Genomic DNA, 27,880 nt, shown 5'->3' with positions numbered 1-27,880 from the left:
AGGAAAAATGTTTGTTGTAACTCAGCATTTAAAAATTAGTGTTGAGATCCAATTACTGCTTGTTTCTGCTTGATATTATAGTTTTAATTCCCTATAATGATGCCATTTCTTCCATTCAATGGTTTGCTCTTCAAGGATTGATAAGTCCATTATCACAACTGACACAGTGCTCTAGAGATAGTGGAATGTAATGGAATTCTCAAAGGATATACAATATCCAAGGATGCTCTCAAAATTGCTAACTTTTGCTTCCTTTTTCATAAAAAGGTAACAACCTTCTGAAAGTAATTGACAAATGGGTATCAAATATTTGACAAGTGCTATTAATTAATGTATATAAGCACATATATTAACAAATAGTTGACAAGTACTATCAAATACGTTTTTATAAGCATATATATGTACATATATGCTATATAATAAAAGCCTAATGTGCAAATCGACCAAATGGCAGAACGACCGGTTGGCGGGGGGGCAGGGCTGGCGAGCAGGTGGTGCCAGGCCAGCCAAGGCGAGTGCCAGCGGGCAAAGGGTGGGGACAATGGTCAGGAGGTGGCGGCGGAGGGGTGATTGGGGGGCAGGGCCAGAGCTGCCCCCTGGTGGTCAGTGTGCTCCCACAGTGGAGCACCGCTCAGCCACAAGCAGCGCTGACGGCTGGCAAGCACAGCAGTGGTGGCCTCTCCTGCCTCTGCGGCAGCACTAAGGATGTCCGACTGACAGCTAAGGATGTCCGTCAGTCGGACATCCCCTGAGGGCTCCTGGACTGCAAAAGGGCGCAGGCCAGGCTGAGGGACCCCCACTCCCAAGTGCACGAATTTTCATGCACCGGGCCTCTAGTATAACAATAAAAAAAGATCATTTGGGTTTATGGAATTTCTAAGATGGTATGAATAGAGAGGGAAAACTAAGTCTCATTATTTTTATAAATTTAAGGGGAATGAAGTCATCAAACAAGAAAGAAAATCAATCTTTAATTAGTTGCCAAAAAATTAGATTTCTCCAAGATATTTATAACTTTGTTCTCTGAGATAAGTTTGAAAGTATTTTTATAAAAAGGACAATAAAAAAGAACAAGAAATACTTAATAATATATACTCTCATTTAATCATTTTAATATATACTAGCATTAAAAAAACCATAAATTTGATCTGAAATCGTTTCAAAGAAGCATATGAGCTTTTTTCCCCAAACTTCTAAACGCAATTCCTTGCTCTTCTGGAATCAGTTAGGGTCTAGAAAAATAGAAGATTAGTCATGGCAACTGGGAGATAATGCAGGTGTGGTGACCCAACGTGGACACATGGCAAGGCCTAGACAAGTCTTGCCGATTCATTTCTAAATTACTTCACTGGAACACTGGGATGCTCCCAGCATCCTAACAAAAACAAAACAGTGAAATATATCTGTAAGCTTCCAGAATAAAAATTCCTACCATGGTGCATAAATCCATTGTCACAAAGTCCAACAGCAAATATCATTGCCTCTTCTCTGGTGCGACAATCCCCCTGTTAACCAAAGAGCACTGTACAGGTTAATAGGCAACCGAAGTCCTGCATGTTTACTACATTTGATATTCGCAGCACTGACCTGACAAAGCCACTCATATATTATGGTTTCCGTTGCTTTCATAAGCCCACAATATATCTAATTGCTATAAAACATTCACTTGATAATGAAAACATCTTTTGACCTTCAATGAAAAACAAAGATTTAACATTTCTTGAGAAAAACTATACTTTATTAAGTATGAAAACATATAAGCAACTAATATTGATTGCTACCAAAATGATTCCTTTCTCTTATTTCTTCAATCTTGTATCCCAACTATGCATCCAGTAAATAGCCTATATATTGAAATCACACTAAAAAAAAAATCTCAGCTATCATTTCCCTTCCATCAAATGGCCTTGCTCTTTAAAAACTCTAAAATGTACTAATCTAGGGTGACTTGGAGTAAACGTTTTGGCTGAGACAACAAATGCATGCTTCTCCTTCAATATAACTGGACCCCTCCCCGCCCCCTCAAAAAAAAAAAAAAGAAAGAAAAGCCCAATGCAACCTCTTGTCTGGGTTTTGAGCAACTTATTTTATTCTTCGAATGCTCACGCTTGGAAAGTAAAAATGGCAAAAGAAAACAAATAAGATGATAACTAACTTCCTGGGTCAGAACTTTAAATATTTATTCAGCACCAGCTTTTACTTTAAAATAAATATTCTTCGGTTTGCTCACATATCCAACATATAGTACAAGATCTTGTGAATTCTATAACATTAAAGTTCCTATGTGAAATTCCAACTCTGATATCAAGTACAGAACCAATTCCAATGACACACATTGACCACAGTGTTAGAAAAGGCTCTAAACCCATTGTGTATATGAATTAGGGTTTTATCTAAAGGTAACTGTTGGATTAATCTAAAATCTTAACTTTAAATAGAATAAATTTAAGTGTAATAAAATATAAAAATAAGTGGTCTTGGATAATCTAGAAATTAATATTAATAATAAAAAATCTCAAAATGTGTACAGATTAATCAAATGTGAATTAAACATTAAAATTTGAAACCAAAATAAACATTTTTATGATTTAATATCAAATATTATACAGTTATAACAGGAAGTGGGCCACTTTCTTTAATAACAAAAAAGTAAAACTGTTTATGACACTGACTCAAATACCCAAACATAATGACAACTTTCAACCAAGCAATATCCCCTCCCAAAATAGTACATTCTGTCCAAGTGGATATCACTTTTCTTAGCCTTTTCTTTAATGAAGGGAAAATATTTGCTCATTCATTAGTTGACCTAGTATGATAAAACACTTAAATAAGTTTATATTTGAATGTCTATTATGATGGGTGACATGCCCTGATTAGCAAATATCATTTTCCTAGCTCGCACATTCTAAGCAGAATAAAAACCACCACAACAAATTTTGTACTTTCCTATTTAAAATATATGAAGATGGTTATTAAATCTCATAGTATCAAAGTACTATTATTACCTATTAGAGAATAGGCATAAGAAGATTAGAATAATTTGCTAGGATTAATAAACAGATACTTTAAAACAAGTTCATGAACAAAACATGCAACATTTTTAGTATATGTCCATTGCTTCTTTTCTGTGATATTCATATTACACTTCATTTTTTAATCTAAGTATCTCATCTGATTATTTAAAAATAGGAACATCTTCTTGAAAGACAATGTTGCACAAAAGTTAAGCCTGAAGATTTTTGAACTCAAATAGATTGTCTAGCCTCAAATCCTAACTCTGCTTCATATTAGCTGTATGAATTGGTCAAGTTATTTCGTTGTGCTTCATATGTAGGTGGAGATTTTTTTTTAAAATGTACCTCAATCACATGCTCAAACTTACATCAACAGTGAACATAACTGAGCAACTTCTATTTGTTTATTTACCTGTGCAATTAACCAGTCTATCAGTTTGTTGGCCATGACTACAGATTTGTAGGTCCTTAAATGGTAATCTTTATCTCTATAAAGAAAAAAGAAACAAAAAACATTAAGGAAGGAGATAAGTGAGTACGAAACACTTCATTTAATATGTGAATTTACTCAATGCAATCTGAATCAACTGTCCACATTATGTGTAAATAAGAGGCGTTTACAAGGTCTGCACCACACCTGAAAACTCCTTCATCAGCTCATACCAACAGAAGAAACCCACAATGATACCAAAACAGGACATTTCTCCTTTCACATTTTCTCATGTCCAAATAGATTATTACTGCTATATTACCTGGTAATAACTTAGCTAGACTTAAAATATCTCATTAATAACAGAATAATAAAATGGATTTTTTCCCCTTTAAATCAAGATAGATTATACAAAACATCTCAAAAAGCAGAGAAGAAAGCAATCACTGAATTCCCACTCTGACTTCTCTGGGAAGGCTGGACTTGCTCTAAAGGAGTGTTCATTTGGCTCAGCTGAACTGGAAGACGGTAGGCCTAGCCAAGGTAAACGCACTGAGAACCATGTCATGCATTTTGTCACAGTGACACCACATCCCCAGGGAACCAAGGTAGTCAACTGTCTCCCCGTCAGACTTCTTTCCGTAGACTTCCCAGATCTGAGAAACCGTTCATATTTTAGTTAGATAACACCAAGTGCTCGTGATCAGAATGAGGCCCCAAAGGCAAAAATCTCTAATGCATTGAGTTTGCAGGTCTGGATCAAAAGGGAATGAGAGCCCTGGCCATGTATCTCGGTTGGAGCGTCATCTTGATGTATCAAGGTTGTGGGTTTGATCCCCAAGTTGGGGCACAGGCAAAAGTGAACCAATGAATGCATAAATAAGTGGAACAACAGGTTGATGTTTCTCTCTCTCTCTCAAATCAATAAATAAAATTTTAAAAAGATAAAGTGACAGTCTTTTCAAAACGTCAAAAAATCCAAATTGTAAACAACTTGAAGTGATGAACAATTACTAACTATATTCAGAGTTCTCTAGCCTCTGGCAGGGACTTACAATGAACATTTATATCATTTTATCTACTTTCATAAAGAGCTCCCTGAAATACGGTTGAAATTTCTGATATTTCAATAATAAATGTATTAGATTAGCCAGTAATCAACAATCTTTTAAAATATATCTCCTTGTTGATACTTCACCACCCATTTCATCTTGGTGCCCATAAACATTATTAAGAAAGGAAAAGGTATATTTGTTATAGACCACATGTGGGTCTGTGGGTTCTTCACCCAAATAATTGTTCTTTTCATAAGCTGAGTTCACACATATTAAAAGAATGATTATCACACATCCTATCTGTTTTATGGGTTTTCCCCCCCATAAATATGCCCTTGACAGCTCATGAAAATTTGCCATTTCTAGCCAAAGAACAATTCCTTCTTATCAGCTCCTACCAAGTGTAACTTTCTCAATAAGAAATTCCATATGCCTAAAATATATTTTCAGAACCTATTTTCTCACATACAAACTCTACATCTACATAGGTGAGATGAAAAAATTTGACCATAATTGTTTTCTATTAATTTAGCAGAAAAATAAAAATAAGTATGCACTTGCTATAGAGCTAAGCAAACATCTTTTAGTATTAAGTTATCCAAAACATTTACAGGGTGTCTGTGCCACAGAATCAACAAATATTGGTTCTTTTTCCTCTTTTTACTGTGTGAAGCCTGCCCGGGCAAGGGGACAGGGCACTTTCAGGAGTAATGGGTAAGATCCTGCTTCTCTCCAGAATATGCAATGTGTTCTCTATGGAACATTAGTGGGCATTCCAAGTCACTTAAACAGCAACTCCTGAAAGGTTTTTATTTTTAATTAAGCTCTGCATTTCCTTGGAATGGGAAATCAGAATGAAGACTAGAAACAATGTACATCAAACATTTGGATTCTATAACCACAATTGAAAAACCTCTTTATTCATTTTGGAAATAGTACATCCATATATTTTGTGTGAAAAATATGTTTAAATCAACAAACTGCAAATGATATCTGGCCATTTGAAATCCGTTTACCATCATATTACATTCTATCAGTTAGTGTATATTACATATACAGTGTTTATTACAAAGCACCATAATACTCCTGGATGGTCTCCTCCAATTTTAATCATAACACAAAACTCAAAGTTTTCTGCTTTCTTTCTAAAGAGATAAACTGAAAATTAATCCTAATTTCTCTTAAAAGTAAAAAGCATATCTTTTTATAAGGAAAAGCACAGTGAAGAACAAAACTATTAAATTATACTTAACTTCCAAATGATTCTTAATTTTCAAGTATAAAATATTTTCTTTGAATAAAAGACCATTAGAAGGAAATATTGTGAAACAAAATACACATCCAACATTGGATTACACAATTTAATTTAAAAATTAATATACAAGTAATCATAATGGTAAATGTATATAATAAACAATATTTCCAAATCCTCTTCTAGTTAACTACTGTTTATTAAATATTAACTGAATATGGATTGTTTCATTATAAAGTCTATAATTTACTATAGATTAGTGGCAAATAATTATAGAAGTCAGAATAAAAGGAGTGGAAAAAACTATGTATTTAGAGCCTCAGAAAATTTAGGAATATTTTAAGATAAATTATTACTTAAAAGTAAAATTTTCACTTTTGGAAAAAAATAAACCAACAAGTTGCAGGTGGATAATATTTAACTAATACACAATATAAATGTTCCCACATAAGTTGCCCAGAACTTAGAAACCAGACTCACCTTATCACTGGAGTAAATAAGCTATGAAGACGGCAATATAATCTTACACCCTATTGTAAAATAAAGATACGTCAAAAGCAAGTAAGAGCACTAAAAGGACATACCAATGACATTCTGAAATAAATGTATTTTTTCACTGTATTATTCTAGAATCAATACATCTCAACCAATATAAAAGTTATTCAAATGTTACATTACAACATAACATATATGCTGTCATAAAAATAATGACTTAACCATTAAAAGTAGAACTGTGCTATGAATTTGTCATACACATGTGACATATACATACACAAAGGGTTTTTAATTATTTTTCTTAAAATACAAAATATCAAAATATAATGTGCCCTGGCCGTGTGGCTCAGTTGATTGAGTGTCATTCCATGAGCCAAAAGGTTGCCAGTTCAATTCCTGGTCAGGGCACATGCCCTGGTTTCGGGTTTGATCCCCTGTTGTGAGTACGGGAGGCAACTGCTCAATGTTTTTCCCTCACATTGATGTTTCTCTCTTTCTCCCTCTCCCTTCCTCTCTCTCTCAAAAGCAATAAAAACATATTTTTTTAAAAAAGATGTAAACAGAAAATAAATCTATCATCAGCAACATCATTTTACTTGTTCATTGTATATCAATATAAATTTTGTCAAGTATACAAAAAACGACATAACATTAATTTTAAATATTTGTATTTTTGTTTTAATTTATTCATGTACCATGACCACTTATTACTACTTATGAAATAGTTTTCAATGGTCATAACCTTCTGAATGATGCAATTGCATTACTTCCCTTTAGAACTAGGTAAGAGAATGAAAAAAAATGATTTAACATTAGAATTCTTGAAATAGCAATAAGAAATTGAGAGGTTTGCTATGTATGTCATTTAAAAACTTTCAATACCAGAAGAATATTTTAAGTCTCTCAACAGCATTTAAAAGTATGACATGAATTCTGATATCGATAGAAGGTTGTAGAAGCTGTTACCTTTGAAATCACATCCTGCATCTCATTTCTTGGATAAAATGTTCCGTCATCATAGCGAAATCTATATAACATCTGTTCTGGTTTGAATTGATGTTTATCAGTAACTAAGAACATAAAAAAAATGAAAATACTAAAAATCTAAAAGAGCATCAGCTAAAAACAAGTACATTTATGAAATACATATTTCCCAAATACTGAAACTTTAATTTTATCTAAAGCTTTTGTTTTCCTAACATAGTAATACAATTCTAGTATTTAGATAGTAAGAGTCATAAGATTTGGTTATATAATACATTTACCATCCTATATAATAAAGAGCTAATATGCAAATGGTCATCACGCCCTGATTCCATCATGCCTTGATGCCTTCATGTCATCACAATCCATCACCAGGAGGCTGAGTGCACGTGGAGCCATGGAGGCGGGTCCCGGCGGCTCTGGCGAGGTTCCCCTGAGGCCGCGCCCCCGAGGCCCTGCCCCCTCCTCTGGCGCCAGGCCAGGGGACCTGAGACCATGCCCCCTGCCCTGGCACTGGGACGTGAGGCTGCATCCCCCACCTGGAGAGGCTTGACAGGGGTGGGGCCGGCCAGGTCTTGGTGTTGCCCAATGGGGGTGGGGGCTGGCCAGACATTTCCATTATAGAGAAAGGGCAAATAGCAATATTAAAATATTTCCTCTAATTAATTCCCTTTTAATGTGCACGAAGTGCACCGGGCCACTAGTTTCCATATAATGACTTAAGAACTAAGTTGAGGTTTGCAACATTTAGCTAGCATATTATATGTAATTGTGTGTATTTATCCATAATAATAAAAGCGTAATATGCTAATTAAACCATCCTTCCAGATGACCATCTGGATGAAGCCAAGGTGTGAGGGAAGCCCAAGTCCCAGGTGCCTGCCAGCAGCCAGGGGAAGCCTGGGTCCCAGGTGCCAGAGGGAAGTTGGTGCCAGCAGCCAACTGGCACCAGGAAGGAAGGCCTACTCTTGCACAAATTTCGTGCATTGGGCCTCTAGTATTTATATAAATATACTAGTTTGTGTTTTCTATTTCTTAAAATGCCACAAAATCAAGCAAAATATGCCCTTCAAAGAGAAGATATTCCAATTAGTGAGTTATGGTTTGAGTCTCAGCCCTAGAAGTGAAATTTAACATTTATCTGTTTTATCCCACAGTGATCAAGCCAAGACCACACATACACCAGTCTTGACCATTTACCCTGTGTTTAATCTTGAGAGCAGATTACATAATTTCAATATACAACTGATTCCAAGATTGTAATGGCTTTCTTACACTGAAAAATACTTTTCTATTCATGTCACTTAATTTTTTTTCTGACATGAAATTAAGACATCAAATTCTCATTTTCCCTGAAGTTATTTTATAGACAAATTTTTTAAATGACTGTTCTATAAAAAAGAAAAACTTCAAATTAAAGCTCAGAGTTTGCATGTAAATAATTGGGTTTTTTTTTAATGTATTTTTATTGATTTCAGAGAGGAAGGAAGAGGGAGGGGAAAGAGATAGAAACATCAATGATAAAAGAGAATCATTGATTGGCTGCCTCTGTACACCCCCTATAGGGGATCAAACCCGCAACCCAGGCATGTGCCCTTGACTGGAATCGAACCCAGGACCCTTCAGTCCGCAGGCTGATGCTCTATCCATTGAGCCAAATCAGCTAGGGCAGTGGTCGGCAAACTCATTAGTCAACAGAGCGGCAAACCGTGGTTCTCGAGCCACATGTGGTTCACGAACTGCGGTTTGCCGACCACTGAGCTAGGGCAATAATTGTTTTCTTTACAGGGAATTCGACATTTGCAGAAGAGATAATTTAGTGCAATGGGCTCTGTTTTCATGATAGAAGACTCTGACCTTTTTGCTAACAATGTTGAAGGGGAAGGGAAAGCTGTCAGAATTAAATCTCATTAACTACATTTGGTGAATACAGAGGAAAAGCCAAAAGGTTTGTAAAACACACACACACACACACACACACACACACACACACACACACACATGCATGCGTGAATTTCCAGCTATTTTACCCTAAGCTATCCAAACCACATGTGTGGCTTATGGCCATAAAATTGGGAAAGAACTGCTACCCCAAATAAAGACAGACAACACAGCCTTTTGGCATCCTCTTTCCAAAATAAGCCCCCCAAATAAAATTTAAGAAGTATTTTGGAAAAAAATGAGATAAATATTTGGAAATCCAATGGTGTCTTTCAAGATCACTCACTTATTTCTCCTATGCAATCCACCTATTCCCATTTTTATCCCTAAAAATTCACTGAAATAAATTATTGTCTTGATATCCCAAAATTCAAGGAAATATTGGGCCCAAATGTCTCTTGTCACAATAGAACAAGTGGTGGTTTAACCTATTCAAAATGGAGTGCTAACCACAGGCAAACTCCTGTGACTTTGAGAATTACTCTTGGGTTAATCTGAAACTCTTAGCTGTTGCCTGGGAGAAACAGTGAACAGTTCTACATTCAAACCTACTCCCTCAATTTCTTGAACATGGAAAAGGGGTTTATTAATTGATAAGTTCAGGACATCTTGTGAGAAAGGTTGTGCCATCTTTTCAACAAGTATGTGATGTTACCAGGGTGCACTGGTAAATGGGAGAAGGAGCTCTGATTTGTAGCATTTGCCAAATTTCCGTGGTATAAATACTCCCTCAATGGCCAACTACAAGCTACTAAAACAAAGTCATGAACACAGATTTAGACGTGCGCTGACACATTATATTGAGTAGTTCCATCACATAGAAATGATAGATATAAGTAACACCAAGAGCACAGTTAACAGGAAAACATAGTAAAATCATTAGGAAGTGATGAGTTTTCAGAACATATCACCTTTGTTTATAATGTATGTCGTTATATGTTTCTATAACTTAAACTTTAATAATAGTTGTGTTTAACAATCCCCTTGCAAATTTTTTAAAAATTTAATTACCAGCTCTCTTGAGCTTGTACAAGCAACTTCAGCACACCAGTGGATGTAACAGTCGAGGTCTCTGAATTTTCACATTAGCATTTACAATGTAAATACTAGTGCCAGACAAGAATAATATTATCAGCACATCATAGAGAAAGCATATGTGCTTCAACCCCTGAACTCCTGGTGTAGAGGAGATAAACTGATTAGGAGTGAAATTCTCCCATTCTGATATCCCTTCCAAACAAAAATACTTTCGTTGTTGATTTTTTTTTTTTTAAGAGGGAGAGAAAGGAATTCCAGATGATTCCTATCTAGATAGATAGCGGTACAGGTACGTGATATCAGTGGCCCCCGGCGTGGTAGGGAAAATTTGGGAGGATCTAGTTTGTTTTCAACCCACTCCAAGTTAGAAAGAAAATCAACATCAAAATACTATAGCCAAATATTCATATTTATTCATAATTCCCTGCCTTTTTCTCCTCTCCCACATTAGACATTCTCCAAGCTTTTATTTTTAGTCTCATTATCATTGTTCTCTTGTATTTTGTTCATTTGTTGTTTCTTATTACTGATTTGAGCAATCTGATGATTCTGTTGAAATATTCCCAAATCTGTCTCTTACTCTCTCTACACTGAGCTTCACACACACATGTTCAACCTTTGCTGGGCACTTCCACACAGATGTCTCATATCCACCCACAGCAAATCTTTATTTTCTCCTCAACCTGTTCCTCCTCCTGATTAGCTCTTTCTGACATCCAAATAGAAAGCTCAGAATCATCTGATTTCACTCTTCATTCTTCATCCCCCTCATCCAGTTATCAAATATGCTGTTTCAGCTTCACCAGAATCTCTGCAATGGGCCACTCTCATCATGCCCACCGACACAGCCCTGGCAATGGCCTGTCCTTTCACTCCTGGGGGTGGAATGGGCCCCCCAAGCATGGGGCGCTCTGCAGTCTCCAATCTGTCTGTCTGCTCCAGGCTCCGCCCTGCCGGTGGTAGCTCTAAAACCAAATCTGGTCACTCCTTCAATTAAAAGTGTCCATCAGCTTCTTGCCTCAAGAATCAATCAGGGACACTACAGCCTGGGAGTTAAAAATCTCCTGGGTCAGGTGTTAGCCCACCTCTCTCACCACAACCCCCACCCCAGTCTATGCATTATGGAAGTATACTGCCTTGCCACATGAGACTGTGCCATATAATATTACTAAGGATGGAATGTCCTTCTGCCCTCTGTCCCTGGCAGAGTTCCATTCATTCTACAAGGCCCAACATTAATCCCACTCCCTCATGAAGCATTCCTAAATACTCTAGTTAGAACTCATCATCCCTTTCTGCACAATCCCACAACACTTACCTGCATTTCTGATTCTTGCCTGTGTTGTAGTTGTTCATTGTAAAGTTAGCAAATACATCACCATAAACTTTCACTCCCTGAAACACGGTTCTACATATATTAGTTATTCAAAATGTTGAAAAAACATAAGCACCTTATAACTTGGAGAATTATTATAATGTAAACTAATCAGTGGAGCTAACATACATGCAATCTATGGATGAATAGAATTTAAAAAATTACTAAAATCATTACCATGATGTATAATTCCATTTTCTAATAATGCTTGTCCCAAGTGAACACCTTCTTCAGGCCTGTGAATCTCTCCGATTTCCAATAGCCACGACACAAATTCACTGCAGCAGAAATCCAATGAAAAGGTTAACTAGTTAATTTCTTCCCCAGGAAGTCTATCTGTGCATGCATTCATCAAGCAGCTATGAAAGGTGTCTCAAAATAGAAGGGACTATTTTTAGTGTATTTCAGCATCCACTTTTCATATCCATAAAGCTCAGTTATTTAAACTGAACTCTTCTAGACAACCCATGTCCATACATTCAGACTTCCCTAAACTATACTTAATAACTATTTAACTTGTTGAGACTTATAATAAACACAAAGGGGAAAACAATTATAAGGTTACTATCCACATGACGGCAAATTTGGAACTAAAGCGTATACAACAGATCCTAAAGATAGCTAAAGGAGAGAACTAGAGAGAGTAATAAGAACTAGATAGAACAATAAGAGATAAACTCCTTTTGTAAAAATGTTTCAAACCACAATCATAGTCTTGGGGATGTAAAATATAGGGAATATAGTCAATAATATTGCGATAACTATGGGTGATGCCAGCTGGGTACTGGTAATAGTGGAGGAAACACTTTGCAAAAAGGTAAACTCTTGAATGTGGCGGTCCAGGCACAGAGAACCAGTGGATGGGAAATTCCAAGAGGGCAAACAAAACAAAACCGCGTGCCTGGTATGGCAGACAGAATCTGAAGATACCTGCCCACCCCCATCAAGAATCCCACCCCTTCCTTTTTTTATCACATCCTAAGGTAGGTAATGCCAGTGGATACTGCATATGTAATTAACATCCCAAGTCAGCTGACCTTAAAATATGGAAACCAACCCACTGGGCCTGAGCCAATCACTTGAGCCCTTTGAGGCCTTGGAAGCAGAGACTGGTGGCCCAAGAGGAAGTGAGGAAAATGAAAAGCCCGTGAGGAAGATGCCACTGCTGCCTTTGAAGGCGGAGGGACCAAGTCATGGGAATGCAGGCAGCTTCTATCTGAGGGCTGCCCTGGCCTAGAGCCAACAAGAGGTGGAACCTCCTTCTTATAAGCCAGGAATCTGCCACCAACCTGAACGAGCCTGGAAGTGAATGCCTCCTCCGGGTCTCAAGATAAGAGCCCCACCCAGCCCACACCTTGACTTTGGCCTTAAGCAGAAAACCCAGTATTGCCGGCCAGAACTAGGAGCTAATAAATGGGTGTTGTTTCAAGCCACTAGGTATGGGGGTAATTTGTTTTGCAGCAATGAAAAATTAATACACAACAACAGACACGGAATAGTTTTACTATTCTTTCCCCAAATTTTAAAATTATTTGGTAAATTCATTGGTGTATCTAAACAGTCATCTGTAAGGAATACTCCAGCGCAAAACCATCTCCCACACACAGGCTGTGACTGTGAAAGGCCACAGAGGACTAGGGCTCTCATCTTTCACCATTCCTGGCGGGGGTGAGGAGCCCCAAGCATCTCAGATAAGAAGAATGATTTTTGTAACACTTAGGAAAGAGAGCAGCAGCTCAACAGTAAATTTTTTAAAGGCCCTGTGGTATCATTAAAAGAACACTAAAGACAGAGACATTTCACAATAAAAATTTTATCAAGCATATGTTATAAAAATCTAACATTTGACATTTTACGTAAACTAATGAATATACTTTAGAAGGGTTTTACTTTTTTTCACAGAGGTCAGAGAAGCAAAGCTATGAAACATGTGGAGAAATTGCTTCTCTATTTATTTCAAAACCAAAAGCAACACGAATGGCTAAAGAGCAAACAGCCAAGGAACATGGAATTCTAAATGTGATGTCTAGTCTAACAAGCACATTTTAAGGCGGAACAAGTTGTTAGAAGAGTGCTTTTTATTCTTCTATTAGGTAAGCACCACCCGAGAGAAAGAAAATAAAAGAAGGAGAAATACAGTCTAACCATTAAGATTGTGTTCTTCACAATAAGACAACCTGGATTCAGGTCCAGTTCCTGCTTCTAATAGCTGTGTGATGTTGGATTAGTAAGTGCAGCTCTCTAAACCTCACGTTTTTCCTTGTAACAGAAATAATGTCATCCTCACAGTGCTGACACAAGATTAAATGAGCTGAAAGGTCAGAAACCCAGCCCAGTGCCTGGCACATGGAGCACTTATTAAATGTCACAGATGGACGAGGACGTTGAAATGGCTGGAATGTAGCTAATGCATGATTTTACATTCTAACGTCACCAGATTCCTCACTGCGTCAAATTCAAATGAAGGAAAGAACAAAATTCAAGTACTGTTATGAATCGGGAGCATGGACCAAAAGGGGATGCTGTAATTAATCGAACGGAAGTTCACTTTACAGGGTAATTTGATCATAAATTCCTAACTGGGCAGGTCATGGTGGACACAAAAGGGAGTGTGGCAAAGGCCACGATTAACACAGCTAACATTTCCTGAGTCTCCTACGTATCAGGCGCTCTGGGGAATTCTTTGCATATCATTGCATCTCACTAGCACCACAGCCCCAGGAGAGCTTGTGGGTAAAGGGTTAACAAAACCCGTCTCCTTCAGTAAGGACAAGTTTGACCCTGGGTTAACTTGCTGGCTCTGCTTCCCCAGAAACCTGATGAAGGCAGGGCATCGGCCGCATTAGTAGGCGGCACTGCTTATGGTAAAAATGACCCCGGTGGCTGAAGTGCATACTCACAATACCTAATGAAAAGCCAGAATTCGAAGTGACTCTCCTGTCAGTAGGCATGCCCCTGCGGGGACGTTGGAAGTTATGTCCATGAGGCTGTTAACAGAAACAGAGTCTTCCTTGCAATATGGACCTTCTAAGCCAGTGGTCGGCAAACTCATTAGTCAACAGAGCCAAATATCAACAGTACAACGATTGAAATTTCTTTTGAGAGCCAAATTTTTTAAACTTAAACTTCTTCTAACGCCACTTCTTCAAAATAGACTCGCCCAGGCCGCGGTATTTTGTGGAAGAGCCACACTCAAGGGGCCAAAGAGCCACATGTGGCTCGCAAGTCTCAGTTTGCCGACCACGGTTCTAAGCCAAGGTGGGTTCACATTTGCTCTTTCTCTTGCACAAGATCCAACTGCTGGGGCACTGGGGACATTAGCAACACTAGCCTGCTGGCAGCCACGTGGCCACGGTGAGGGCCATGCCCACTGAAGAAGCGCTCCATGCCACCCTCCCTGCAAGCACAGGCTCCTGGCCTATATTCTTCTAATAGGGAAGTGGGGGAGGAGGGGGGAGGGTGTGGCCCATGGTGATTTAGGGTGTCTGCATAGCTAATTAATTAATAAGACATTCTGGTAGGTAGTACAGGTAAGCACTATGATAATCTCCATTTTTAGAGAGGAAAGAGAAATTTAACTTTTCCAAATCTCAGGACCAGCTCTGAATGGAGAGAGCCTGACTGTGAAGTCTGGGCTTTGAATGCTACTCCTATCTACTTTTATGACCTGACTTTAACATCCACTAGCTGTATGAACTTGGGCAAGTTAAACTCCCTGATTCCTCATTTCTGCAACTTTATAAAACATAAGTATGTATTTGAGGATTAGAAATAATGTACAGAAAGAATCCAGCCCAGAGCCTGGCCTACCTATAGGTACCTGAGGCACTGCCCTTCCCTTTGGCCCTGTCTGCTTAACCCAGCAGGGATTCCCCATGCACAGCTGTCTGCATCCACCCCAAGGGCACACACAGTCCATCCATGCTAAATGCCCAGACGACTTCCCTGCCTCTTGCTCTGTGCCTGCCCCTCGCATGACCCACTTTTTCAGACTCTTCATCAATTGCCCTTCATCCTGAGCCTGCCTGTCAAAATACTAAACTAACTGGTAGTCACCCTCACCCGTTTGACTCAGTGGATAGAGAGTTGGCCTGTGGACTGAAGGGTCCTGAGTTCGATTCCACTCAAGGGCATATGCCTGGGCTGCAGGCTCAATTCCTAGTGGGGGGCATGCAGGAGGCAACCGATCAATGATTCTCTCTCATCACTGATATTTCTATCTCTCTCTCTCTTCCTTCCTCTCTGAAATCAATAAAAATATATTTAAAATTAATTAAGTAATTAAGTAATTAATTAATTAACTGGTAGCTTACACTGTGTTTCTTCAGTTCTCTAGCCTTCTCTGACTTTCATATCACTTTCACTGGCTAGACATAAAGATTGACAACTTGACCATGTAGAAGTCGAAGTTGATCTGGTGGGAATAGATGACCCAGGCAAGGAATCTAGTTTAGAGACCAGTGCCAAAGCGAAATCCTTGGTATTCATGTCCTTGCCAGTCTGTCCGCTACAGGCAAACCCACCTGCAGACATAGCCTCTGCATGCACAGCCTCACAGTATATCAGAAATTACTGAATCATGAATGGATAAATGCCTTACATTTTCATGGTTCCCAGCTCTACATCCATTCCCTCATCCCACTATAGGCCAGAAAATGTTGATAATAAAGAAATTTTCAAAATGCTTAGGAGAATATTTTTTAAAGAGAAACAAATAAAGTTAACACATGAGATAATGAAAATATAAAAATATATATATGCACCTAGACCACCAACCTTACCTTCCAAGAAAGCATTTAGGGAACGTAGTCAGTTTTCTTTTTCTGTCTTTGATCAGATTTCCTTGTTTGCACATCATTTTATAGAGTTTCTCACCCTGTTCAGAGATCATTACCCAGGTGTCTTGCTCCATTCCTAGCTTTAAACCTATCAAAAAATGGAACAAAGGACAGGTAACGGAAAAAGTCTCTTCATTCACTCATGCCTTTATTAAACAGCCTTTCATTGCATGTCTGCCATGTGCTGGGGCTGTGGGTACAGAGCTCTGTACGACAGGGGCCTGGTGTTCAGGAAGCTCATGAGATACAGGGAGACGGTGGAGGTAAGATGCCCAGGGCCATGTGGCACCTTTGTGCAAGCTCTGCCTCAAAGGTACATGGTTTGTCCAGTGGAGGAAGAACCGCTCTATGCACCCTTTTGTCAGGACTACATCAGAACGATTGGACAGGGACAGCCTGACAGGAAAAATTCCGATACAACAGGGACCCATTCAGAGTAGATCCCTCATCTGAGAAATTTTCAGAAAGGCTTCACAGAAGGGCCTGTTTGAATGCAGAGATCTGAACAGGATTTGCAAAGAGAGAGAAAGGAGTCATGAGAGCTAACTGAGGTGAAGCAGCACAGACAGGGAGCCCTGGGTTTCGGTGAGAGCACAGGAGATGCACTGGTGGATTAGGCAGAGTCCTTGCTCAACCGCAGTTCAAGGTCCTTCATTCCTTAGATACTGGGGAAACGTCTGTTTTAATCAGGGTGGGAGGAGGCAGGGTAGTGCAGGAAAGGAAGTTTTGTTGCTTTGGAAACTAAGCTCAGAGGACAAGCTGAAAGGGGGAGGGTTTAGAAAGAGGGAGATCACTTAGGAGGGAAATGCAAACGTTCAGACAAGTTTGTCCCTACAGACAATAATAGGAACAAAGTTGAGAAATAGCTAGGAGGTGGTACTGGGAGGACACCACCAGGTCAATTGTATGTGTGAAGGCAAGAGGCAAGAGAAGAAAATCAGGATGCCTTCCAGACTTTTGACATGACAACTGAAAGGAAGTGGGAAGCACAGTGGGCAAGGGTTTCCGGTCAGGAGGAGCCCAGCACTGACCAGGTTGACCTTGGACATTCAAAGGGAGTCCGGGGGTCAGTGGAATGCGTAAGTACGAAGCTCAGGAGAGCGGACAAGGCTAGACATAAAGATTGAGAACTTGGCAATGCAGAAGTGGAAGTTGATCTGGTGGGAATAGATGATCCAGGCATGGAATCTAGTTTAGAGACGAGTGCCAAAGCAGAATCCTAGGAACACTGACATTTAATGAGTGGGACTTTCATGAAGAATTATTGCAGAAGAAATACTTGAATTATTTTAGTCTTCTAGCTACAGAATATCATACTAACATTTTATTTTTTACAATGGCAGGAGCCATTAACATTTGTCAGTAATAGTGAATAACCCATTAACAATTGAGCCTATTGCCTGGCTGGTGTGCTCAGTGGTTGAGCGTCGACCTATGAACCAGGAGGTCATGGTTCGAGTCCCAGGCAGGGCACATGCCCTGCTTTCTGGCTCAACGCCCGGTGGGGGATGTGCAGGAGACAGCCCATTAATGAAAATCTCCCATCACTGATGTTTCTGTCTCTTTCTCCCTCTCCCTCTCTGAAATCAATAAAAATATGTTTAAAAAAGAACTGATCCTATTAACATACACAGATTTATTTATTTCTTCCCCTCCACTTTTTTTTGGAGGGGGGTGAGGGGTGGTTCTTGAGCATATCTACATACATAGCCATTCTGAAAAATAAATCTTCAATTTGATGAAAATTTCAACTTATTTTTAAATAATTTGCTATATTTGAGTAAACTGCTGGATTTAACAAAACTTAGGAGTCCATTAGACATTCAAAATTTTAGTCTTAAAAATTGCCATCTGGTTCTTCCTCCAACACCAATCAAAGGAGTAAGCATTTAAAAAATGCTTTGGAAATTCTTAACACAACTGTGTACTATGGATATTTTAATCAAGGTAGAAAATTTATACATCTCCAAGGGAAAATACCTGAAGATGGAAAGGGCTCTTCATGTTCTAAAATTTTATCACCAATGAGACGTTTTATTCCTAGACCTCCGGGGAAAGGAATAAACACTGTCGTGTTTCTTATTGATTATTTGATAAAGAAACTAGTAGTTATACAAGCATTTCTATTTCCTAGCTGAATTACAGAAATATGGTTCCTTGCAGACAACTGAATATTGCCAGACCAAATACCTCCCACAAGTCTCCCTAAAAAAAAACATAAAGCAAATTTGAGCTAGGCCTGCCTCATGTGAACAAGCGCTTTACTGGGTTATGTTACACAATACTCAGTGCCACTGTAACATGTTTAAAAAGTTAACATATATCCAAAGTGCCCTCTTCTATAATTAGGACACTAACATATTCAGAATGTTCAGTGTCCTACTAAATATACAGAGAACAATTGTTGGAGGCCCTACCACACTGCATATTGTTGAAGCTTGTCTCTTAAAGGAAAACTCTGTGATGATGCTTTAGAAATGGCAAGAATAAAGTGCAGAGAAAATGGAACGAATGGTAAAGCAAGTGAAACTGTTTGCTGTAGACTGAATGTCAGTGTGCCCCCAACATCCATATGTGGAAACCTAATCCCTAGAGAGATGGCATGAGGAGGTGGGGCCTCTGGGAGGCGGTTAGGTCATGAGAATGGAGCCCTCATGAATGTGATTAGTGCCCTTATGGAAGAGACTCCAGAGGAATCCCTCTCACGCCCTCCACCTTGTGAGGTTACAGCAAGAGGCCTTGTACGAGGAAGTGGCCTGTCACAGAACACAGAATCTGCAGGTGTCATGACCTTGGACTTCCCAGCCTCCAGACAGTGAGAAAGAAATGTCATGAGCCACCCAGCCTATGGTAGTTTGTTACAGCAGCCCGACCAGACTAAGACACTATTTAAAAGACACTGCCAGTCACAATACAACTATTTTGCTAACGACATAAGGTTATTTTTTTATTTTAGTAAGTAATAATATTGGAAGCTTTCAAAAATTATTTCAGCATGGGGGACTTATATCACATAGAAAATTCAAGCAAGCATTATATACCTTTTTCCTTTCTCATAACTTTTGCCCATTATCTGCTTTTCTGCTAACTTAGAGATTCACCACGCATAATAGTGCCCAATTCATATACCCACTTTTTCGTCTCTCTCTTTCTTTCAAAATAGCTTCTAACCATTCGTGTTTCTCTTCAGGTGTTTTTGCCATACACACAAACCATTTATTTTTTGCTGTGTTATGTATCTTCCATCCATTAACCACAATGTGTCCGCTGCTATGGAAGTCAGCTGGAAATTAAAGAGCAAAGGTGAATGAGCAAATGTTACATATAATATTATTTCAATGCAATCGTTCAATTCACAAAAGTTCCAAAACAACTGAATTCTTCAAGATATCTTTCCTTTATATGTGTGTGTTGAAAAACAAAAAATAAAAAAATTAACAAAATGTTTACATATCGAGTGCAGTCAGTGCTCAGTTGTGGAACATATCTAACATCCATCACCCCTCACAGGCTCTCACTCCCCTACATCTGACACAGATACACCGAGGACAGCATTTTATGCCCATCCCTCCAAAGGCCCTGGATGATTACATGTCTTTATCTAGGGTCCCAGTTTCCCATCAGCACAGTAACCATAGCAATCAATACAAAATCCACTTCGACTACTAGGGCAGATGGTACAAATGTTGACAACCACGTCATCTGAAGAAAAGGAAGGAAGTGAGACACAGGGAAGAAAACAAAGAGAGTTGCTGACGCACCGGGGCAGAGGTTCCCCAGGAGACAGGGCCAATAAAGGACAGCGTGGAGGCTTGGGTGTGCCTGCCCCGATCTCACGTCCTCCCACCCCAACCACAATGTGGGCTAGAGGATGTTCTCTGGAGCACGCAGGTTACTGAAGCCAGAGAGCTGTTCACATTTTAAACAGGTAGCTTTTCTAAGTGCCACTAAACGGTCTCTTTGGAAAGCCTTAAAATGAGTTACTGCCACCTTGTAAGGACTAACGTGCACACCTGCCATGGAAAGAGAGCCTGCTAGGTCCCACATGTGATCATGGGAGTATTTGCAATCAAAGTGTGCAGCACAGAAAGGGATCTGAAATGTGGGGTTTCTCCCTGCTCCTGCTGACTGACAGCTCTGCACCTCCCTCCCACCATCAGCCAATGAGGATCGTCTCCACAGCATGACTTGGTTCCCAAGGGAAGTGCCCTGTCTCAGGCACCACCCAACCTGGCCCATGGCATGTCTTTTCCCCTTACCTGCAGCAACCACAGTCCACTCCTTTAAGAACTGGACAATTGGTTAGGACACTAACGATAAGATGGAGAAATGGCACACAGGCGAGCATTTGAAAACCTGTGTTCCCGACAGATTATAAACATTCTTCTCCCTTCTGAGACCCAGGGATGACAACAAAGGTATGTGGGAGGGGGAAGCTAATCCGTACCCCAATCCCATGTTTAGATTGAATATTACAAAGACATTTCTCTATACGGGAATAAAAGTCATTTATCAACAATTAATATATTTTATATTATTTTGTCTTTTCTCTTAGGAGCATACCTCTGAAATTCTAACTAAAATATTTGGGAAAAGAGTGATTCAATTTACTAAGCATTCATATTAGAGACAATTTTTTTTTCAAATAGTAAATAATTAATTTACTTTAACTTCATTTTATATAATGTTCGTGTCTGATCATAATTTCATTAACTTACTTATAAAAGTCCATACCTTCTAATGTACAGAGCAAATGTTTACTATCTTCGTGAGATAAAGAACTTAACATTACACAAACCTTCTCCATCCACAACTTTCCTGTACAAGCAAATTGATAACCTGTTTATATTAATAACAGTTATATGCCAAAATAAATCTAAGGTTTGCTATATTCTACATTAAATATATTATAGGAACACAATGTCACATATCTATACTAATAAAAGAGAAACATGCAAATTGACCATCACTCCACTACTCCCACCAACCAATCAGGAGGGAATATGCAAATTAGAAGGACAAAGATGGCGGCCACCCAGCTGCTCCAGGCACAGAGTGGCAGGGCAGGGCAGGATGCCTGCTATGAGAGGGAGGGCGGGGGGGTGAAGGGATCTACAGGAGCGGCACTCCAGCCGCAGCAAAGACGAAGACTGCAAACTCCGGAGTCTGCAGCAAAGACGAAGATGGCAGACTCTGGCCAGAGTCTGCAGCAAAGGTGGCAGACTCCAGCCAGAGCGAAGGCCTGGGTCCCGGGTGCCGGAGGAAAACCGGTGCTGGAAGCCAAGGGAAGGAAGGCCTATTGCACGAATCTCTTCGTGCAACCGGCCTCTAGTATACTTATAACACATAAGATCACTTAAAGAAAATCAATTCATCCATTAAATATCTCTGCATTCACACTCACTAGATTGGGAACTGTGTCTATAACATTCCTACTCAGCTATTTCTTTATATCTGTGTTTAAGGTTAGTGTGTTTCAGCCAAAAATAATTTTTTTTTACAATAGTCTTCCTCTTCCTCTAGCCTTTTTCCTCTGACTGCTCTATCTAACAAGTATTTCTAAGCTCTAATGCACTGCACAGGAATCATTCAAGTGAGAAGTCTATCTTATGAGGGAGTTGACCATTGGCCTTTGATTTTAAATCTACTAATCACTTACCTGTACCATCATCCACATTCTCCACTTCCATCACCTCTGTATTGATCCGGCCACGAAAAAGGTACCGATGTCCATCTGTAGATGTCTTGCTATTCTTCAATCGTCTTATAAAGGAATGAAATTGCAAAATCGTTATTACCCTACTCAATGCAAGACAATGTTGACGCAATATAATTTAACCAAATCTTTGTAAAAGAGAGACTGATTCAACCAATGACATCAAATGTTAGGCTCTTGGTATTTTTTATTTGTGTTCTCCTATTCACAATAGCACTGGTGCATTATGAGATGTGACTTCTAGTTTTTTTTGTTTTGTTTTGTTTTTAATAAACTAAAGCTCTGGGCTCAAGACAATATATAGGTGGTAGGGTAAAGCTCAATACAGGACATCAAAGATACCTAATCACATGCTAACAGACACTAATAGTTGGTTGAAATTTCATTTGATTTCTTTCACCTTCATTTTTCAGTAAATAGCTGGTAATTTCCATTTTTCCAATCCCTAGTAAAATTCAGTTAGTTCTTATGACCCCTCTGCAAATAAATTGACTCTGCTGGAGGTTCTTAAGCATTATTCAGCTAAAAGTATTTTCCCTATATTGTTTTTATGATATGACTAGAGGTCCAGTGCACGAAATTCATGCATGGGTAGGATCACTAGGCCTGGCCGGTGATTAGAGCCAATTGGGGCCTTCTGGCTGCTAGCCAGGGCCTCCCTTTCCCGGCTGCTGGATGGGGCCTTCCTTTGTTCCACGCTGCCCCCTGGTAGTCAGCGCACATCATAGCAAGCGATCAAACTCCTGATCTCCCGGTCAAACTCCCAAGGGGACAATTTGCATATTAGGCTTTTCTATATATAGATAACTGTATACTTGTTGAATAAGTTTCTTAATACATTTACAATCCTTCATAAAGGTCATATTTATTTTCAAAATAGTCCAAAACATTCCAAAATGTTGCATATAGTGGGTCCAGTACTGGTCTTTAATCTTTAAAAGTATGTAACACAAAGTAAGAAAATCCAGGTTTACAGATGAACATTTGTAATAATGAATTAGGTCAGTGGTCAGCAAATTCATTAGTCAACAGAGCCAAATATCAATAGTACAACGATTGAAATTTCTTTTGAGAGCCAAATTTTTTAAACTTAAACTTCCTCTAATGCCACTTCTTCAAAATAGACTCACCCAGGCTATGGTATTTTGTGGAAGAGCCATACTCGAGGGGCCAAAGAGCCACATGTGGCTCGCGAGCCGCAGTTTGCCAACCACGGAATTAGGTCATTATATATGTTTATAGTTCAATCACTGAACATTCACAACTTATTGCTTTAAAAACTAAGTCTTTTCCATTAAATTTAAAAGGAAAGATTCTAAGGAATGATTCAAGAGGATTAAAGAATACCTAATCACTCAAGAGATGTCAATTGACCTGGACTATTCAAGTTGACTTACTGACACAAGTCTGCCTAACAATTTAGTATGCTGAAATAACTATTCATTTGTCTAATACAGTTACACCTAGCAAAAGTTAAGCTGTAACTGTATACCAACACCAGTGTTCTCTCTCCTCCTCTCCTTGGTAGATACTTGCCATGGAGTGGAAGGGGTGGGTGCAGGAGGGTGACACAAGGTATCCTCACAGTCCCTGACTTCCTTCTTTGGAAAACAGTATATATCCCTACTTATCCGTCTAAACCCCCATCAAAACGTATAGTCCTTCATCACTAATAAAGAAAACTAACTAAATTGATCAATTCAGCTGACTGACAATCTGTTGGACCCAGGCCTTCAGGATCTTGCACTCTTACGTTCATTCTGAAAGCAAAGGTTAAATGCCCTTCGTTAATAAGCCTAAATATATACTATAATTAGGAATTCAAGCCAAGTAGCTATGAAAGTTGGCATCATTGGAGGCCAAAGGTAAAGAATGCAGAGCCGACTAATATGCAGGTAACTGCATATTCTCTCAGGTAGGAAGTTGTATCCTGGTGTGTTGCAAAAAAGGATTTCTTATAAGTTGATACATCATACTTAAAACCAGTCAAATTTTGAAAAGCTTAATATCCTGGATGACAGTTTTAGTCACAGGCATGGAATCTATCATTGGGTCCTATTTTTCAAAGTATTAATTTTCTTTGTGATCCTGCTCTTAACCCTGTACAGGCTTTTTATATTCTCTTGACCTGCAGATGATAACAGTGAATATAGAATTCTAGTCAGTGTCTGAGCAATACAGTAATACTTTGATCAAACAGACCTTTGGTCCCTTCAGAAAGTGGCTCTATTGAATTCTAAAGATTAAAAAATCCATGGTTTGAAAATTATTTTACTCTATATTATAATGTTGAGTATTTGCATATATTGAGTCTATTATTTCCTTCCTAATTATGTGTTTCAATGGCCACTGGGATGTATGTACAGGAATGTTCACAGTAACAAAAAAACTGGAAAGAACTCAAGTCCATGGACAGCAGAATGAATAAACTATTAATTAAACTGTTATATTCAACCAATAGAATATTATGCAGCAGTTAAGATGAATAAACTATTGCTACACACAGACACATAGTTTAAAAAGTATATTCTATAAAACATAAGTTGCAGACAACTAAATACATGATAATACCATCTGATATACAAAGTTCATAAACAAGCCAAACTCAGCAGTCATGTTATAAGTATCAAATACTACATAACACATTTTTTTCAATACTAGTTTCTTCTAAGATTAATAGTGTTAGAAATATGGACAGCTGGGATGCCTAATTAGCACTCTTGTTTTTAATGAATGTGATTCTAAAATTAAAATAAATTCATCAGGTCCCTGGTTCTTGCAATTACAACATTATGGAAGCTTGGCAAAGGTCCAGTTTATTCATACTTTCTGAAGGATCATTAAAGCTTAGACAGTACAAGGTAAAGGAAGTGAAGTATTCTAAAATGAAGGAAACAGATGGTGGGTTCACATTACTATTATTCGGGAAGGGATGGACACACAGATTTATTTAGCGATTTCCATTTCTAAGCACTATGTATTTTGTCCATGCTACACATACATTCAGGATATTTGCTAAACTACAAGATCGTAATTTTATAAAGCCTGTTTTGTTGTTTAACTTATTTAAATATTAAGTCCATGAGACCATAAATAATATCATTATTGGTACAGTCTTCATTTGCAAAAGCTTTTAACTTAAAGGCAGGCATATATATATATATATATATATATATATATATATATATATATATGATCAACTATAATTTTAAAAAGTTATCATTTTCAAGTAAATGCCTTTAATAACTGCACCTACACAAATGTGTTAATTGACTCAATGGGGAAATATTTTCATAACATATTATGTATATCAAATTATGTTATAAACTCTAAAAATCTTATAATTTTATTTTTCAATTATACCTCAATAATGCTGGAAAAAATAATTACACCTAAACAACTTGAATCACATTACAGTTTTTTAATGAGTTACACACAAATAAAATTAACAACCTACATCTTCATAAAGCCTATTTCTATTAATCTCAGTCTTTCTACCAAAGACAAAGAATTTAGAAGAGCATACTAGAAAAAAATAACAGGTCCATTTTCACATTGGTAAAGGCCAATGTTTTAAAAGCTTATTGAGACACAGATGACAACAATTTAATTATCTTTTGGCTCTAATCCTGACCTGGTCCCTTTCATCAAGGTGCATGGTATCACTTCATTAAAACAAATGTTCCCTAAATACAGTTAAGAAAAGCACATAAAGGCTCAGGAAATTTATCAATAAAGTACATTTTACTATTTTGCTTAATCCACCGGCAAAAATTTCCCCCAAAAGTCCACATCCTATCAAACAAGTACCTTCTGAAGAAAAAAAAAAAAGTATCTATGCTTTAAAACAAACAATTACATCAGTAACTTTGATTGGGTTTCATTCAATCATTTATTCACTTATTAAACAAATACTTCTCGAGTAACTATTACATGGTAGGTCTGCTCCAGTCTCTGGGGAAATAGCAATGAAAAAGCAGCAAGACCCTTGTTCTCATGGCCCTTGCAGTCTCATCTTGTAAAGGTGGCAGAAAATAAGCAAATAAAAAATGGAGAAAATATCAGCGTGCATTTTCCAGATATTGATAGAGTGGCTGGGAGGCTGCTTTGGATGGGGTGGTCAGGGAAGATATTTCTGAGGAAGTGATATTTAAATGAGATCTAAAAGACATGAAGCATCTGGCCACACAAACATTAGAGGGAAGAGTAACTAGGAAGGAGAAACAGCCAGTGCACCGTGAAAGAAATAGTATTCTTTATTTCCTCATGGGGATGTAACGTACAGCAGAGAGAATATAGTCAATAATCCATGTATATAAAAGCCTAGCAATTGGAACAGTGGAACAACTAGAACAACCAGAATGACTGCGGCAGCCAACCAGCCTGATCTGGGCCCCGATCCACACCCAACATCCCAATCAGGGGCGGGGGCAGCCAGCCAACTGCCTGCGACCCCTTCCCGCTGCCTCCCCAATGGGCCCCCTTTGGGGCAGGCCGGCCAGACCCCAACTGTGCATGAATTCGTGCACCATGCCTCTAGTTACTGTAATAACTATGTATGGTGCCAGCTGGGTACTGGAAATATCAGGGAGAATACTTTGTAAAGTATATGATTGTCTAACCACTATTCTGTACACCTGAAACCAATACAAGATAATGTGAAGTGTAAAGCACAATTGAAAAAAATGTAATTACATTTTTAAAATTAAAGTAATTATTGATGTCCTCTCCTAAAACTGCTCCTCTCCAGTTTTCCCATCCATTTGTTTCCTTGATTCTAAAACTTAAGAGTTAGCCTTGGGTCCTATCTTTCCCTCATCCTCCCACATCAATCCATTAGAAAATCTTATTGATTTTGCATTTATATTATTTTATGTTTTAAATATATTTTTATTGATTTTAGAGAGGAAGGGAGAGGGAGAGAAAAATAGAAACATCAATGATGAGAGAGAATCATTAATCAGCTGCCTCCTGCACACCCCACAGGGGGGATCGAGCCTGCAACCTGAGCATGTGCCCTGACTGGGAATCAAACTGTGACCTTCTGGTTCATAGGTTGACACTCAACTGAGCCACTTCGGCCAGGCTGATTCTGCATTTAAAACATACAAAAATCTTTCCACATCTTTTTATCTACCCTAGTCCATTCAGTCCACTAGCATCTCCTCCCTGGGTGATAGTGGCTGCCTCCTAACTGGTCCCATTTACCGCTCCACAATTTATGCTCTATATTTTTTACAAAAATAAAGACATGAAAGTGTTATAAGAAGTAAGAAGTGCTCAACTAAGCTAAATACTGCTGAGAAAAACAAATGAAGCCTTACAGAGCAGAAAAGTGATCGCTTCCTTAGAGGTCAATCAATGGTGACTGATATGAGCAGCTTGGTGGAGCAGAGTGGAATGCTTTCCATCAAGATTTCAATTTTTAGAACTGTTAGTGTTGACAAAGTAAAGGGATGCCCACATGACAGGTAGCTCAGGTATAAATGAAGTAGAATATTGCTGCAAGGTGAAGAGTCTGCAGGCTTTCAGGTCCAAATACTGAACGGATCATTCATATGAGTTTTGAACACAGCAAAATGGTGACCAAGAAAACACAAGAAAGTGGTACAAGAGCTAAAGCAATCACTGAATTCGTGTGTGGCAAGGAGATATGAAGTGTTAAAAGTAAATAAACCAAGAAAGCTACTATGTAGGAAGGACTAATGGCATGAACTTTACATGTGCTGGAATTCTTAA

The 27,880-nt window shown here is 38.5% G+C and overlaps 1 protein-coding gene across 1 annotated transcript in view; it reads right to left on the bottom strand.

The window, feature by feature from the left end:
- PREX2 (phosphatidylinositol-3,4,5-trisphosphate dependent Rac exchange factor 2) overlaps positions 1 to 27,880 on the bottom strand; it is a 220,664-nt gene that overhangs the window by 116,728 nt on the left and 76,056 nt on the right. The window contains exons 8-15 of the mRNA XM_079796248.1: positions 22,085 to 22,188; positions 19,559 to 19,708; positions 16,369 to 16,513; positions 11,765 to 11,865; positions 7,216 to 7,319; positions 6,235 to 6,284; positions 3,430 to 3,505; positions 1,433 to 1,505 (exon numbers count right to left, since the gene is read on the bottom strand). Of these exons, the coding sequence (XP_079652374.1) occupies positions 1,433 to 1,505; positions 3,430 to 3,505; positions 6,235 to 6,284; positions 7,216 to 7,319; positions 11,765 to 11,865; positions 16,369 to 16,513; positions 19,559 to 19,708; positions 22,085 to 22,188 (803 nt within the window). The remainder of the gene's footprint in view (positions 1 to 1,432; positions 1,506 to 3,429; positions 3,506 to 6,234; positions 6,285 to 7,215; positions 7,320 to 11,764; positions 11,866 to 16,368; positions 16,514 to 19,558; positions 19,709 to 22,084; positions 22,189 to 27,880) is intronic.

The sequence above is a fragment of the Cnephaeus nilssonii genome (assembly GCF_951640355.1).
Source record: "Cnephaeus nilssonii genome assembly, chromosome: 18".
NCBI lineage: Eukaryota > Metazoa > Chordata > Mammalia > Chiroptera > Vespertilionidae > Cnephaeus > Cnephaeus nilssonii.
The sequence above is the reverse complement of the archived record's forward strand: the minus strand, read 5'-3'. Positions and strand labels throughout refer to the sequence as shown.